We start from the raw sequence: 15,714 nt of genomic DNA, 5'->3' as shown, positions 1-15,714 counted from the left end.
TGGTGGAAGAAAAATGTCAATAAAAAACACTACACAGGTTTTTAAAGTAGTTTATTATCCAGCTCCGGGGGTCTTCTTCCGACTTCGGGGGTCTTCTGCCGGGCACCACCGCTGTCTTCTTTCAGCTCGTTTACCAGTGAGGGGCCCGGTATTCTCCCTTCTTCTGACTTCGGGGGGTCTTCTTCTGACTTCGGGGGGTCTTCCGACTTCTCCGCTCTCTTCTCCCGCTCTCCGGTTCTTTTTCTCTTCTGCCGGGCACCACCGCTCGCCCGTCCCCACCCCCTTTCCTGACCGGCCGGTCTGTGTGCTCAGATTAGGGTCTTGTATGGATTTGGGAGGGACCCCAGGCTGTTTTTTCGGCATAGGGGGTTCCCCTTAAAATCCATACCAGACCTAAGGGCCTGGTATGCTCCTGGAGGGGAACCCATGCCGTTTTTTTATTTAAAATTTGGCGTGGAGTTCCCCTGTGGGAGGGAGGAGCTTGCCTTAGAACAGGTTCACACTGGCGCGATTTCCTGTAAAGTTGCCTCACTGTGAACGGGGATCCAACTTGGAGGCGACTTCCATTGAAATCGATGGGTACAGGTCACCTAGAAGTCGGATTGAAGTAGTACAGGAACCTTTTCTGAAGTCGGAGCGACTTCAGTAGTGTACATTAAGACGGCTCCCATTCATTTTCTCGACCGCGCGACTTGGGGCATCTTGAAGTTCGGATCCCAGGTCGCCCCAGTATGAACCGGCTCTAATGATGTATTTAATTATTTTGAGGAAATATTTTTCTTGTCTCTAATGGTACTAATGGTAATAGAAAAGTCTACAATTTCTTTTTTTTTTTTATTTCAACTTTCTTGAAACATTCAAAGCACTGTTCAGCTCCAGTGCAAAGTTTTAAACACATACAGTATATTAATTGCTATCATTTTAAATTGGCTTTTGGCAGGCTTCAGCAGTCTTCTGTAGGCTTCAAGCAGCTTGTAAGTTTGCTGAAGCCTTCTAATAGTTTGTATTAAGAAGCAGCCAGCATTCCCATTAAGATCTGACTCATCTCTCCCAGGCTGGAGCTAAAGGACGCTTTAAGGGATTCAGGAACACTAATGGAAGCTTGGGAAGTGGTTTGTAAATACTTGCTGTAGCTCAGGGGTTCGTTTTTATTTTATTTTTATTTTTTTTAACCAAAAACTCCTGATTGGCACAGATGGCATGCAGGCCTTAAAAAAAAGCAGGTTATTTTTCTTGAAACAAGTGAAAATGAGGCACTGGATTAAAACCACCAGTAGATCAATCAAATTTCGATAAGGCATAGGGGGTTATTTACGAAAGGGAAATCCACTTTGCACTACATTTTATCATCCAATCATGTGCAAGCTAAAATGTTTTTTATTTTCCTTGCATCTACAGCGACTGCACTTCCAAGTGCACTTTCAAGTACACTTACAGTGCATTTGTAGTGCAAAGTGGTTTTGCCCTTAGTAAATAACCCCCATAGTGTCTCTGGCAGCCCAGGTTTGAACATTTACATAGAAAAATACTAAGAGAGCCCCAAACAAAAGGTTGGAGAGTGCAGACCCTTTAATTATTGCTCACAAGGAGACAACACAAAACAACCAACATGTTTAGGGGTCTGAAAGAAAACCCCCTTCCTCTGGGTTACAAAAGAGACATAAAAACATATATGAATCTTAAAGCCAATCTCCAGGTAGACACAGAGGCCAACAAGGTTCAAGGGAGAATGCTCGTTGCTCTTGTATTTAGAGAATATTTGCCGTTCCCGGAGTTGAGCTTTACATGTTTGTTGATTCATATGAGGGTATTCTTCCCTGTCTATGTTCTGCTTAGGAGATTTCCCTTCACTTTCTGTATTGGAAATGCAAGAAGTGAGAGGAAACCCTAGAATGTTGTCTAACCCTTCCATACTCTACTCTAGTCAAAAGTTTTGCCTTTACAGAATTGTAATCTTAAGGGAGATGTGCTTTAACCACTTAACCCCCGGACCATATTGCTGCCCAAAGACCAGAGCACTTTTTGCGATTCGGGACTGCGCCGCTTTAACTGACAATTGCGCGGTCGTGCGACGTGGCTCCTAAACAAAATTGGCGTCCTTTTTTTCCCACAAATAGAGCTTTCTTTTGGTGGTATTTGATCACCTCTGCGGTTTTTATTTTTTGCGCTATAAACAAAAACAAAGCGACAATTTTGAAAAAAATGAATATTTTTTACTTTTTGCTGTAATAAATATCCCCCAAAAATATATAAAAAAACATTTTTTTCCTCAGTTTAGGCTGATACGTATTCTTCTACATATTTTTCATAAAAAAAAATCGCAATAGGCGTTTATTGATTGGTTTGCGCAAAAGTTATAGCGTTTACAAAATAGGGGGTATTTTTATGGCATTTTAATTAATATTTTTTTTTTACTAGTAATGGCAGCGATCAGCGATTTTTTTTCGGTACTGCGACATTATGGCGGACACTTCGGACACTTTTGACACATTTTTGGGACCATTGGCATTTTTATAGCAATCAGTGCTATAAAAATGCATTGGATTACTATAAAAATGCCACTGGCAGTGAAGGGTTTAATACTAGGGGACGGGGAAGGGGTTAAGTATGTCCCTGGGTGTGTTCTTACTGTGGGGGGTGGCCTCACTAGGGGAAACACTGATCCTCTGTTCATACATTGTATGAACAGAAGATCAGCATTTCCCTCGCTGACAGGACCGAGAGCTGTGTGTTTACACACACAGCTCCCGGTCCCCGCTCTGTAACGAGCAATCGCGGGTGCCCGGCGGCGATCGAGCCCGCCGGGCACACACACAGGAGTCGGGGGCGAGCGGGGGCCATGCGCGCGACTCTAGTGGCCGCTCGAAAAGCGGACGTATAGCTACGGGCTCTCGCCCAGGAGAGCCGACCTGCCGCCGTATAATGACGGTGGCTGGTCGGCTAGTAGTTAATGCAGTGTTTTTCAACTCCAGTCCTCAAGGCACACCAACAGGTCATGTTTTCAGGCTTTCCATTATTTTGAACAGGTGATTTGATCAGTTTCACTGCCTTAGTAATCACCACAGTCGTTTCATCTAAAGGAAATCCTGAAAACATGACCTGTTGGTGTGCCTTGAGGACTGGAGTTGAAAAACACTGCTTTAATGTATTCTGTAATCATTTGTTACCTATGCATGTATGTGTTTTGTGTTCATGATTGGGACTCGGGGGCTGTAAAAAAAATGTTTTAACACTTTTTTTTTTTTTTAACTGATTACTGTCACAAGGGGGCTGACCTTCTTCTGAAAATGCTAATTGCCTGGCAGTCTCTGGGGTCACTGACCTTGAACAAAAGTGTAATCTCGATCTGTGTAACTAAGAAAGCAGAGGATTATTAGCTTGACATCCATTCATGACAGAATTCCTTTACCTCTTAAATGGCCTAATAATTGCATATTATTCTAGGAATAATTCTTATATACAGTAGCTGTTCATACTAACCACTTTTTATTTTAAAGGTACATGTCTGTCCTACCCCTAAATGATCCTGTTTGATTGTATATTTTGTTTTACAATATTTTTAGGAAAAAAACATTTCAGCAACTCGGGGAAGGAAAGACAAAGAAGAGTCCGCTTGTTAATGAAGAAAGTAATGACAGCAAGAGAGGTGGAGGGGATACTCCTAGCAGAGCAACATTACAATACATTCCACAGGATCTGCTAAGTGAGAAGTTGGAGGTAATTAGTTGAATTGATATATCTTAATTGAAAAAAATGCCAGCGCTGAAATCATTTAACCCTGTACAGGGACAGGATGCTATGCTTTGCATCATACCTGCTGAAGAACATGTGATACACGTATACCAATGTTGCGTTACCAGTAGTTTATTTAGGTTTTGTGCTGCTCTAGGCCTGACTAAACTCATGCACCTCCTAATTTAAATGTGACCCACCCTTCCTGTCAAGGCCACACCCCTTTCTGTTTAACCACTTAAAGACCTCAGGTGTTTTTCAGATTTGGTGTTTGCAAGACTAAAACATTTTTTTCTGCTAGAAAATTACTTAAAACCCCCAAACATTATATATTTTTTTTTTCTAACACCCTAGAGAATAAAATGGCGGTCATTGCAATACTTTTTGTCACACCGTATTTGCGCAGCAGTCTTACAAGCGCACTTTTTTTGGAAAAAATTCACTTTTTTGAATTAAAAAATAAGACAACAATAAATTTGGCCCAATTTTTTTATATATTGTGAAAGATAATGTTACGCCGAGTAAAATGATACCCAACATGTCACGCTTTAAAATTGCGCCCGCTCGTGGCATGGCGTCAAACTTTTACCCTTAAAAATCTAGATAGGCGACGTTTAAAAAATTCTATAAGTTGCATTTTTTGAGCTACAGAGTAGCTCTAGGGCTATAATTATTGCTCTCGCTCTAACGATCGCGGCGATACCTCACTTGTGTGATTTGAACACCGTTTTCATATGCGGGCGCTACTCACGTATGCGTTCGCTTCTGCGCGCGAGCTCGTCAGGACGGGGCGCTTTAAAAAAAAAATTTTTTTGTTTTCTTATTTAATTTTATTGATTTTATTATTTTTTACACTAAAATATAAAAAAAAAAAAAAATGATCACTTTTATTCCTATTACAAGGAATGTAAACATCCCTTGTAATAGAAAAAAGCATGACAGGTCCTCTTAAATATGAGATCTGGGGTCAAAAAGACCTCAGATCTCATATTTAGGCTTAAATGCAAAAAAAAAAAAAAAAAAAGGAAAATTTGTCATTTAAAAAAATGACAGAAAAAAAATTGTCTCTTTAAGAGGCTGGGCGGGACTGACGTTTTGACGTCACTTCCGCCCAGCAGAGCTATGAGGACGGGTGGGGGCCATCTTGCCCTCACTCAAGTCCTCACTCTCCTGGCGGCAGCATCGGATCTCCTCCGCCGCTACCGACGGCTCCGGTAAGCGGCGGAGGGCGCGGAAAAGCGGCGGGAGGGGGGGGGGGCCCCTCTCCCGCCACCGATAACGGTGATCTCGCGGCGAATCCGCCGCGGAGACCGCCGTTATCGTTTACACGGCCGCCAGCTGAAAACATGGATATCTCAGTTGTGGCAGCAGCTGCTGCCGTTACTGAGATATCCATGTTTAAAAAGAGGACGTACATATACAGTGGGGGGTCCTTAAGTGGTTAAGACCCACCCTGAAATTTTCGCGTGGGGACACTAGTTCTTAGTGCCTAGAGGGGGGGGGGGGCAATGGATTCCCTTAATTTGCATAGATTTCATCTCATTTCCTGTTTGGCTATGTGGCAGGAAGTGAAGGGGAATCTCTGCAATGGGTCAGGGATGTGAAAAAAAACTGTCTGGGGCTATAACCCTCCCCCACTCTATCCAAAATCTAAAAAAAGTGTTGCCTATAGTTCTACTTTAAGCACAACTTTCTGATAATGTTATGGAGAGGACTAAGAAGATATAACCATGCCAATGGTGCAACAGAAAACATAGCACAGTGAGGAAGGTTTGTGGTCCAGACTGATGGGACAGTCAAAATTAGAAGCAGCATGCGTTACACCAGGGGTCTTCAAACTTTTTAAACAGGGGGCCAGTTCACTGTCCCTCAGACCGTTAGAGGGCCGGACTATAGTTTAAAAAAAAATAACTATGCACACTGCACATATATTATTTGAAAGTGAAAAAACAAAACGCCCCCTCACCATCATTGCAAGCTCCCCTCACCATCATTGCAAGCCCCCCTCACCATCATTGCATGCCCCCCTCACCATCATTGCATGCCCCCCTCACCATCATTGCATGCCCCCCTCACCATCATTGCAAGCCCCCCTCACCATCATTGCAAGCCCCCCTCACCATCATTGCAAGCCCCCCTCACCATCATTGCAAGCCCCCCTCACCATCATTGCAAGCCCCCCTCACCATCATTGCAAGCCCCCCTCACCATCATTGCAAGCTCCCCTCACCATCATTGCAAGCCCCCCTCACCATCATTGCAAGCCCCCCTCACCATCATTGCATGCCCCCCTCACCATCATTGCATGCCCCCCTCACCATCATTGCATGCCCCCCTCACCATCATTGCAGGCTCCCCTCACCATCATTGCATGCCCCCCTCACCATCATTGCATGCCCCCCTCACCATCATTGCAAGCCCCCCTCACCATCATTGCAAGCCCCCCTCACCATCATTGCAAGCCCCCCTCACCATCATTGCAAGCCCCCCTCACCATCATTGCAAGCTCCCCTCACCATCATTGCAAGCCCCCCTCACCATCATTGCAAGCCCCCCTCACCATCATTGCAAGCCCTCCTCAGCATCATTGCAAGCCCTCCTCAGCGCCTCCTCAGCGCCCAGAGGCGATTCAGTTCGCATGTGTTGCGCTTTACAAGTCTCTCTCTCTCTCAGCATTATTGCAAGCCCTCCTCAGCATCATTGCAAGAACCCCTCACCATCATTGCAAGCCCCCATCATAGCCTTACTGTGCCAAACAATGTCTCACCAGTCAGTGTGTGTGCACATCGGGCATATCCTGCTCCTGCTGTGTCACGGCTCACTGTAAAAAGTTTGGGCGCGCTATGATAAAAGTCGAGCTGGTCTAGGAGGAGGGCGGGACTTTTATCACAGCGCCCCTAAACTTTTAACAGTGAGCTCCGTGACACTGCAGTCTCCCGCTGTGTGTTACAACCGGCCGAAATTGGGAATCCGACCCTGGGTGGGGTGGGCCAGATAAATGTCCTCGGCAGGCCGCATGTGGCCCATGGGCCGTAGTTTGAGGACCCCTGCGTTACACTAACAGTGTAGCACAAGCCGGCAGGGACTCTTTCCGTGCTGCCCCTACCTCCAAAGTTTTGCCCTAGGCCTGGGCCTTGTTGGCCTAGGCCAGGATACAGCATTGAGTGTTACCCCTGCAGGAGCCACAACATGAATTGGGTTCTCTGTCTTGATTCTGAGAACAACCTCAGCCCCACTGGCACACCAGGTTAATCAAATCGATACTGCACTGCTACTGGGAGCACACATATATACACCCTGCACACAACTAAGGCAGGCTATACATTATGCAACTTTCTTTCTTTCAACTACAGGTCAAAGGAAGTAAAATCCTCAATTCCCTCCCGCAATGCTATTGTGTAATGCCAGCAGGAAACACGGGGAGCCTTCCCCACCTGCAGAATATAATGATCACTGCCAGCAGCTAAACTATATAAATTTCTAGTGCATCCAATACTTTTTTCCAGATTTGTATAATTACAGTGCAGAATTATATTTTTTAATACTATGCTTTTTCTGTTGGTTATTTATATTATTTTTTTACAAGGGGAAATAATATTACAGTGTAATCAAATTAAACATTCGTATTTCCTTTATTATTGTTTAGTGTTTGAATTTTTTAAATCAGGGCCTATTGTTCTTATCTACTTTAGCTTAGATCATTTTAGCTTGGAAGTGGAAAATATCACTTTCATTCGGGGGTTAGTAGCAAGTCTACCTAATACACCACCCCCTCATTGCCTGACCCATTTGCCAGCTGGAAGATTGTAAAAACACCAAATCTTCCTAGGTTTGGAGAAGCTACCCTCTCCTTTTCATACCACTATGCAGTGCTGAATATCAGAACACCCAGTGGCCAATCCAAACCACTATCATGTGGGGGCAGGGGTAAGGCCCAAAGACCTGTGTAGGCTTTAACATTGAGCTTATATTGTTCTTTTTACTCAGAGCTCCAGTGCGTGAACATAGCAGTGGGAAGATAAGCATTAGCAGTGCACTTTCAAGAAAACCTGTTACTTTAAAGTAGAACTATAGGCAAAGCTTTTTTATTTTTTCACATTTTGGACAGAGTGAGGGAGGATTATAACCCCTGTCTAAGGATGAGCTCCGGTGTGTTCGCAAAGCCCACGTGCAGAGCCTGCCAGGAAGTCGGCACTGCGCTAATCACAGGCAGTGAGACATTTCCCGATCTCTGCAGCTGCGCATCGGGACAATGCCTGTGATTAGCGCAGCTCAGTGCCGACTTCCTGGTGGGCTCTGTACGTGGGGTTTGTGAACACCCCGGAGCTTATCCTTACTACCCATGTCAGATTTTTTTATTTTATTTTTTGCTGCCATCTATGTCCCATGGAGGAGACTTACCATTGCTTCCTGTCCCATTACCAAAACAGGAAGAGACTGTAAATCCCTTGGCTCCCCCCTCTCCCTGGTCACCAGAACTAGCGTCACCTTTAGCACATTTTGCCTCTGTTACTTTTCTTGGGGAAATCCAGAATTTTGGGTTTTCTTTTACTTTTAATGATAATGGTAAACTGCACAAACAGTGAGTGAGTCTCCAAAGTGGGGACAAAAATGGCAGAATAAAAACTCCAGTCTATTCAAAACATGGTAGTGTCAATTTTAATGCTACATTTGGCCTCATACAGGAGATTTATTTTCCTCTTCTGCCTGACATCAGTCACTTAGACAGGAAGTAGGGGGCACAAATGGCAATAAAATCATGACGGAGGTTCCAAATTGTCCTCACTTTACCAAAAGAGGTGTTTTTATCACTGATTGAGCTCTTGGTTTCTTCTAATGTTCTGTCTTGCCTAACACCCCTTAAATGAATAGCTGTGAGCTCTTCTCTTCCTGTTTTGTCAACCCCCTCCTAAATAGGCAGGACATAGGAGGAAATTTGAGGCAGAGATGGCACAGACATTTATGATGAATTCCAGGTATGGTATATAGTTAAATTGGTCTAGTATGCACCAATGGAACTGTGTATATATATACCTGGCCGATCCCGCTCCGGAAGCTGGAAATCACAGACGTAAACACCACTACAGTGATCTCCACCAGCTTCCGGGTCCCATGACTAGCGGGTGGCCAAATGCTTTCTGAATACAGTAGGATGATTGGAGAATTTTATATTTTTCATTCTCTTTACTGTATTAAAAAAAATCAATATACTAGGGCTGTGCAAATTAACTTTTAATTTATCTATTAATCTTTAATTTTTTTGATCGATTAAAATATTTTTGATCAATTTAAAATTCTTTTGATTGGTACTCACCTCTCCGCCGGCTTCTGGGCCTTCAGGGAGTTTCGTCGGAGATCCAGTAACGTCACGGACACTGGCGGGGCTTGCCGTGTCCATCTGGGCTCCTTTGCTGTGCCTTCATATCTGCATGCCGGCGGGACCTTACTATCTGCCACACGCAAGGGCCGTTACACTTCCCTCTATCACTTCCCTCTATCAACCTGGGATTCTACAACCATCCACTGGGAGTTGTGATAGTTCCCTTCATGGGACATCTACATGCCGACGGACTGATGTTAACCTCTCCTCATCTGGATTCAGCAGTGGTATCGTCGTATACATTTTTATACCAGTATCATACTTAGCTACATGTTTTTATGACTGCTTTTGGTACCGTTTGGTATTACTCGCACCATTTTTACAGTTTATGTAGCTACATCAATTTTATCCCCAGTGCAATATTTATTTGGTTACCTACTTGAAGACTATAAAAGTTTTAATGCTATTCCCATCGAGCGCTGCCTTTGTGTGCTTTTTGTATCCTGCTATCCATTTTTCCAGTGGTTGGTAGCTGCACTGGGAATCAGCCTGCAAGGAGATCAGCTAAAAGTAGTTGGATCTGTATGTGCGTTATAATCGAAATTAGTCGATTAATCGATTAAAAAATCAAAAAGATTAATCGAACAGAAACATTTTGATCAGTAACAGCCCTACAATACACATTTTGTGTAATGTAAAGAGATGTAAATAGGCTATTCAAAATACCAAATTTTTGTAATGGATAAATAAGGAATGGGATAAAGATCACCTCATTATAAAAGAGAACTCTGCAAACCTTTTGAACTAGGTGGTCCTAGTTGTCTGTTATAATACCTTGTCTAAATTCTCAAAGAATATTGTTTTAGGTAATGAATAGAGAGGCATGATCAGGGTTAAGCGAGGATAGAGAATACATACAGAAAGGAAAAGGGAGTGGAAAGAAAAAGCATAAACACTCAACACAAAGCTAAATTATATACAAATAAATCTATGAAGGCGCAGGAACATTGTGTATTTGTCTGCATTGTGTCAGAGAGAACTTGATACAGTGTAATAATACTAAAAGGTACATGCTAACATCAACCACATAACCATGTGTAAACAGTCTCTTCTGAATAAGGAAACTTGAACAATGTCTAGTTCTATAGAAATAAATTCTTCATTGAGAGAAATGTATGCATACAGTTGACTTCCTGACTAATAATATCTTTTAAAGGGCACTGCAGTCTATTTTCACTAAACAGAAATGTCTGATGAGCTAAAATAATATAAATCATGTTTAAAATAGCTTTAGCACTTTCTGTCAATATACAGTATCACACAGAAGTGAGTACACCCCTCACATTTTTGTAAATATTTTATTTTATCTTTTCATGTGACAACACTGAAGAAATGACACGTTGCTACAATGTAAAGTAGTGAGTGTAGAGCTTGTATAACAGTGTAAATTTGTTGTCCAAGACGGCTAGGAATGTGGCCCAACACAAAATCACAAACTTTACTAAAAATGGGAATTTAAAAAAAAAAATGTTTACACTTAGCGAACACATGCAGACAAAGTAACATTTGATAGAGTCTGTTTAGGCCCCTTTTGTGCGACTTTTCCTGCGACTTGGAACTGCAAAGCCCCCAATGATTTCCAATGATAACCATTCATATATGTGCGACTTCAAGTTGTGTCTACTTCAAAGTAGTCCCTGTACTACTTTGGTCTGACTTTCATGCGAGTTGAGGTCCAGTTTACACAGGCATTCCCTAAAATCGCGTCGATATCCTGGCAAAATCGATTCACCTTTCATCTTTTCTGAAAGTTGAATAGGGTATTTAGAAGACATCAGCATATCCCTGCTTTTCCTAGGTTCACATCTCCTATTTTATTTCTTTGTTAGAGTATATCATAGTTGGCTGTGCAACTAATTTCATCGAATTTTCAAGGACTTGTAAAAATCTGCTAAGTCCTGTTTCATATCAGCAATAAAACCGCAAAGTAAATATGATTTGCCACAAAAAGCCCAGTTAATGAGGATCCCCAGTTGAGTTTATTTGTGAAAGGAAAAAAAACTTTTCCCATAATAATTTGCTGGAAAGGATTTTGTGTATTTTTCATCTTAATTCTCACGCTCACTATGTATGATCCAAGCTATGATCTAATGCTTTTAGGCAGGAACAAAAAAAAAAAAACCTCCATTGACTTTTCTTCACTGTCTAATGTTTTTTTATACAGTATAAAATAACTTCCCATTATCAGATTGTTAAATTTGAGGAATGTTTAGGGAAACATATTCCAGGTGATTTTTGAAATGTGTGTTATTTGTTCTAATTTTAAACTGTCTAGAAGTGAAATTACACTTCTTTTTAAAACCTTAAAACAACTAAAAGTTTAAACAAAGAGTCTCGTTTAAAAGCAGGCACTATAACCTGAAAACCCTTATTTGTAAACTCTTCCAATCCTGGGGGAGCTCTATAACTAGGGGCTAGACTACTTTGAGTTTGGAGATTAGCCTACGTTCCTGGAGATAAGTCCTCCCACTCTACAAATCAGAATGAGCACTGTTATTGCTGGTGTGGCTCTTCTCCGAGCTCTCCAGTACTAAAACCTGCCTGCTTAACAGGGCTTTTTTTTCAGCTGGAGCTTGGTGGAACTCACTTTCACTACCTCTGGCTCTAGCCCTCTGCTACCTGCTCACCATTATCACTCGGAAGCACAGAAGTCCAGCTTCTGTGTTTACCAGTGATAGCTTGTCTCCCACAGATATGATCTCCTGAGTGGCTCCCACTGAGTGTAGGATGGGGACAAAGGAGATGCAGATAGCTGAGGTGCATTATGGATGCCGTCACCCCCACTGGATTATGTCCCTGCAAGTGAGAGAGGCAGGGCCACCTACAGTGTTTTCGGGGAAGTACTAGAGCTGGCTGGATGCTTCAGTTTAAAACCGCAACAAAAGTAAGACATGTTGAAGATGGTGGAGCTTTTATGAAGGAGGGGAGGTTGCATGCAGTGGTCGAAGCTGGAGAGGGGGGAAGTGAGATGTAGATGGGAGATGCAGAGAGGTAAGCAGCTGTGGAAGAGGGTTAAACTCTGCACTCTGAGTGTAGCACACCCCTGAACTCTGTGAGGAACCCCCCCCCAAACTCTGCACTCTGTAATGCACTCCTAGTATTTATTGCCCCTTTTAGGACCCTCCCACTGTTGGCGAAATGTTTCCATGTCCACTATTTGATGCCGTTTGAAGGGTGTGTGTGTGTTGGGGTAGAAGGGTTTTGGGGGGTTGTGGTTGAGTTACTGCACTTACTTGCTGAGAAAAACAATTCCTGCTACCTACTATTCTGTTTTCCAACAAGGGCACTGTTAATGACCATTAGCTAGTGAGTCAGAGGGTGAGCGGAGAAGTTGGAGTAAATAAATCCACATTGACAGCATACATCTCATCTAGGAATGAAACTGCACACAGAAGTGGTTAATGTAAAAGCAGATGCCTTGTGGTGCCTTGTTTTAGGCAGGGCTGTGGTCTTTAAAAAAAAGGGCTCTAAAAAATTACTTTTTTTTTTTTTTAAAAAAGGGTACAATATAATTTCTTAATAATTATTCTAAGATTAATTAAAAATGTATTTGAAAGTATTTTGACCTGTCATTTATTTTATCTTTGTTGGTTATATTTTCACTACAATATTTCATAGACAGTTTTGTCACTACTAGAGGACACATCCATCAGTATACCAGGCAATATACTCTGCATTACTTACTGGAGGACACTTGAAAATGAATGAGCTACGCCTAAAGCACTTTTTTTTATAAAGCAATTAATGTGTGCTTCATAACTAAGGGTCAGTTACTGACTGAATACATTTCAGGTGTATTAAATATTTTTTGGGTGTGATATGTGTGCTAAAATATGCAGTAAAATTTACTGCTGACAACAAGTAGAGTTCTCAAATTTAACAATCGCCTTTACCCTCTGCTAGTCATTCCACAGCACTGCACCTCAATGTTATGCAGTGCACATCTGTCTTAGTAGATGTGCCTAAATTGTTTGCTGGACATTTAGCTTGTGTCTGTCTTTTTGCACCTAGATAATGTAATTGCCTGTAAAACTAAATGCATTCACTGAATATTAAGAAGACTTTTGGTTTCCATGCTGTGCTACAAGTCACCTACAGTCTTCTGCCCCCTTCCAACATGGACATGCCCCCCTCAGACCAGCAATGGAATATAGAGGAGACTATGGTTTTATGTGACTGCTGGATAAAATAGAAAAAAAATGGTATTCAAGTTTTACACGATTGGATTTTCTGTCGGAAAAACCTTGGATGTTTTTTCCGATGAAATTCCACTCAAGCTTGGCTTGCATACACACGGTCACACAAAAGTTCTCGGAACTTTCGACCGGTAAGAACGCGGTGACGTACAACACTACGACGAGCCTAGAAAATTTAAGTTCAATGCGTCTGAGCATGCGTCAAATTATTTCCGAGCATGCGTCAGAATTTTGCGCGTTGGAAATGCTACAGACGATCTGATTTGAACCAGATCTCAATCTTTTGTTGGCGGAAATTCCGACAGCAAAAGTCTGATGGAGCCTTCACACGGTCAGGATTTTCCATTCAAAAGCTCTGACTTTTGCTGTCAGAATTTCCGATCGTGTGTATGGGGCATTACACTTAATCTAAACTTTAAACTCAATCATTAATATACACCTTTCTGTAAATAAATATGGGAGGTGCCATTGCTGACCTCTTTATAATAATACTAGTTGAATAACTATTATGTTGATCCACTGGCTTCCATTTTCACTCCATTCTTTCACTTACAGTATCTCAATGTTTCTCTTACAGGAAACTGCAGAGAAGAAAGCCTTCTGCCATTCTTATGTAAAGGACCTTGTGAATGAAGCAACTGACATCAATTTGAAAAATGAATCTTTACAAAAGTTGTGGCCACAAATGTTCATTGAGATGGTCAGAGACGCAGTGATTGAGATCCGTGATAAGAACTCCTATATGAAACAGTGCTTGCAGAGGATCTCTGAGCAAAAATAGCCCCCAATCCATATTCCGTACTCACCAAACAGTAATATTGACTGTTCCTATGTAGATCTGCTTGTTCTTTTCATGTCCTGAATTGTCTACCTCCCTCTTTTTGGCAGTATGGAAGACCACCATGTGTTAAACCAAGCCCTGTATTTGGGACTTTAAGCTGTTAATAACGAGCAGAATTGTATACCACAAAGCCATGATCTTCATATGTCTTCCACCACTAAATATGTGGGAGGATACCATTGCTACAACACTATGGCCAATCTGTCCAACGAAAAGTCACTTTTCAGTGTAATTTGCTTTTCTGAAGAGTTTGTTTAAAATAAAATAAAATTGCTTTTGTAATTTGACTTCTAAATCATTTTGGGCATTTGGAATGGAACCCCTCAGGGTCACCTACATACATTGCAAGGATATTAGCAAACCTTATTGCATATATTTGACTGAAAATATGGGAAGTGATCCTGTTGGCATACTTACCAAAATCTTACAAATCAGCACTGAGGGAGAAGATCTGCTTATTATCATTTCATCATTCTCAGTGTTGTAATCAGAAGGAATGCACTCCTTTTCATGTGAAACACTCTTAGCAGTTATCTTATCAAGTGAAACTTCCAATTTAGTCAACTTAAAAAAGAATAGCCACCCACCCCCAACCCAATAACTTAGAACACCCTGCCTTTCCCCATTGTTCTTACTCCTGATGGTTTGGCATCCCCAGTTGTTTACATGATTCTCAACAGCGTTGCTTGTGCAGTATCTTCCCATTGACTTGAATGGGCCGTATTCATTGCATTATCTACTGGAGTATACAGCCTTGTGAAGCTTATGGGTAGTTACTGCACAGGCATGGACAAAGAAGGTTTTGTAATTACAGTAGGTAAATACCCAGGGGTGCTGTCACAGAAAAGTCAGTAAGCATCAATGGGGAAAGCAAGGGGGTAGGGGGTAATTATAGTTTAGCTCGGGTTGGGGGCTGGATTTTTTTGTCCTCCAACAATGTTGTCTTTTAAAACAATGTTGGGTATGCCTGTAATGCATTCATGAAAATCGTATGGGGCTGTATGGAATGCTGACGGGGTAAGTAATGTATATTTTATATTTTTCCTTTTTTGCACCATTTAACATAAACTCTATGGATTGCACAGTCAGATTGCAATGTTTGTAGTTGGTTTAAGAAATATTAACATCCCACTCTACAACACCAACAGATATGTGTGTACTTTGACCGTCACATTTTCAGGACACTTGCATAACATTTGCATTCAATTCCAATACTATACCACACCTCACTATCTTGCCTGACAGCACATTTCAATCTCTTCATTGACAGCCATACCTCACTCTCTGGGATTACAGCCACACCTCGATCCCTGAATTGGCCACCAAATTCCACCCTCTGAACCAGTGTTTCTCCACCTTTTTCCAGTCAAGGCACCCTTTAAAATTCTGCACAATATTAAAGCCCCCCATTTAAAAAAAATGTAATACCTAAACTAATAATTTTTCATAGTTACAGCAGCATCCACACATGCCCAACGCTAGAGGTTTATTCTTACAAAACAAATATACACTGGCACTGACTAGTATTTCAGAATCTCATCTCCCTCATGTTCTCTTCAAACCCC

At 41.9% G+C, this 15,714-nt stretch overlaps 1 protein-coding gene across 1 annotated transcript in view; it reads left to right on the top strand.

The window, feature by feature from the left end:
- LRRC49 (leucine rich repeat containing 49) overlaps window positions 1-14,436 on the top strand; it is a 155,026-nt gene extending 140,590 nt beyond the window's left edge. The window contains exons 16-17 of the mRNA XM_040342789.1: window positions 3,564-3,717; window positions 13,886-14,436. Of these exons, the coding sequence (XP_040198723.1) occupies window positions 3,564-3,717; window positions 13,886-14,089 (358 nt within the window). The 3' untranslated portion in view covers window positions 14,090-14,436. The remainder of the gene's footprint in view (window positions 1-3,563; window positions 3,718-13,885) is intronic.
- Window positions 14,437-15,714: the final 1,278 nt, after the last annotated feature.

The sequence above is a fragment of the Rana temporaria genome, chromosome 3 (assembly GCF_905171775.1).
Source record: "Rana temporaria chromosome 3, aRanTem1.1, whole genome shotgun sequence".
Classification (NCBI taxonomy): Eukaryota; Metazoa; Chordata; class Amphibia; order Anura; family Ranidae; genus Rana; species Rana temporaria.
The sequence above is the reverse complement of the archived record's forward strand: the minus strand, read 5'-3'. Positions and strand labels throughout refer to the sequence as shown.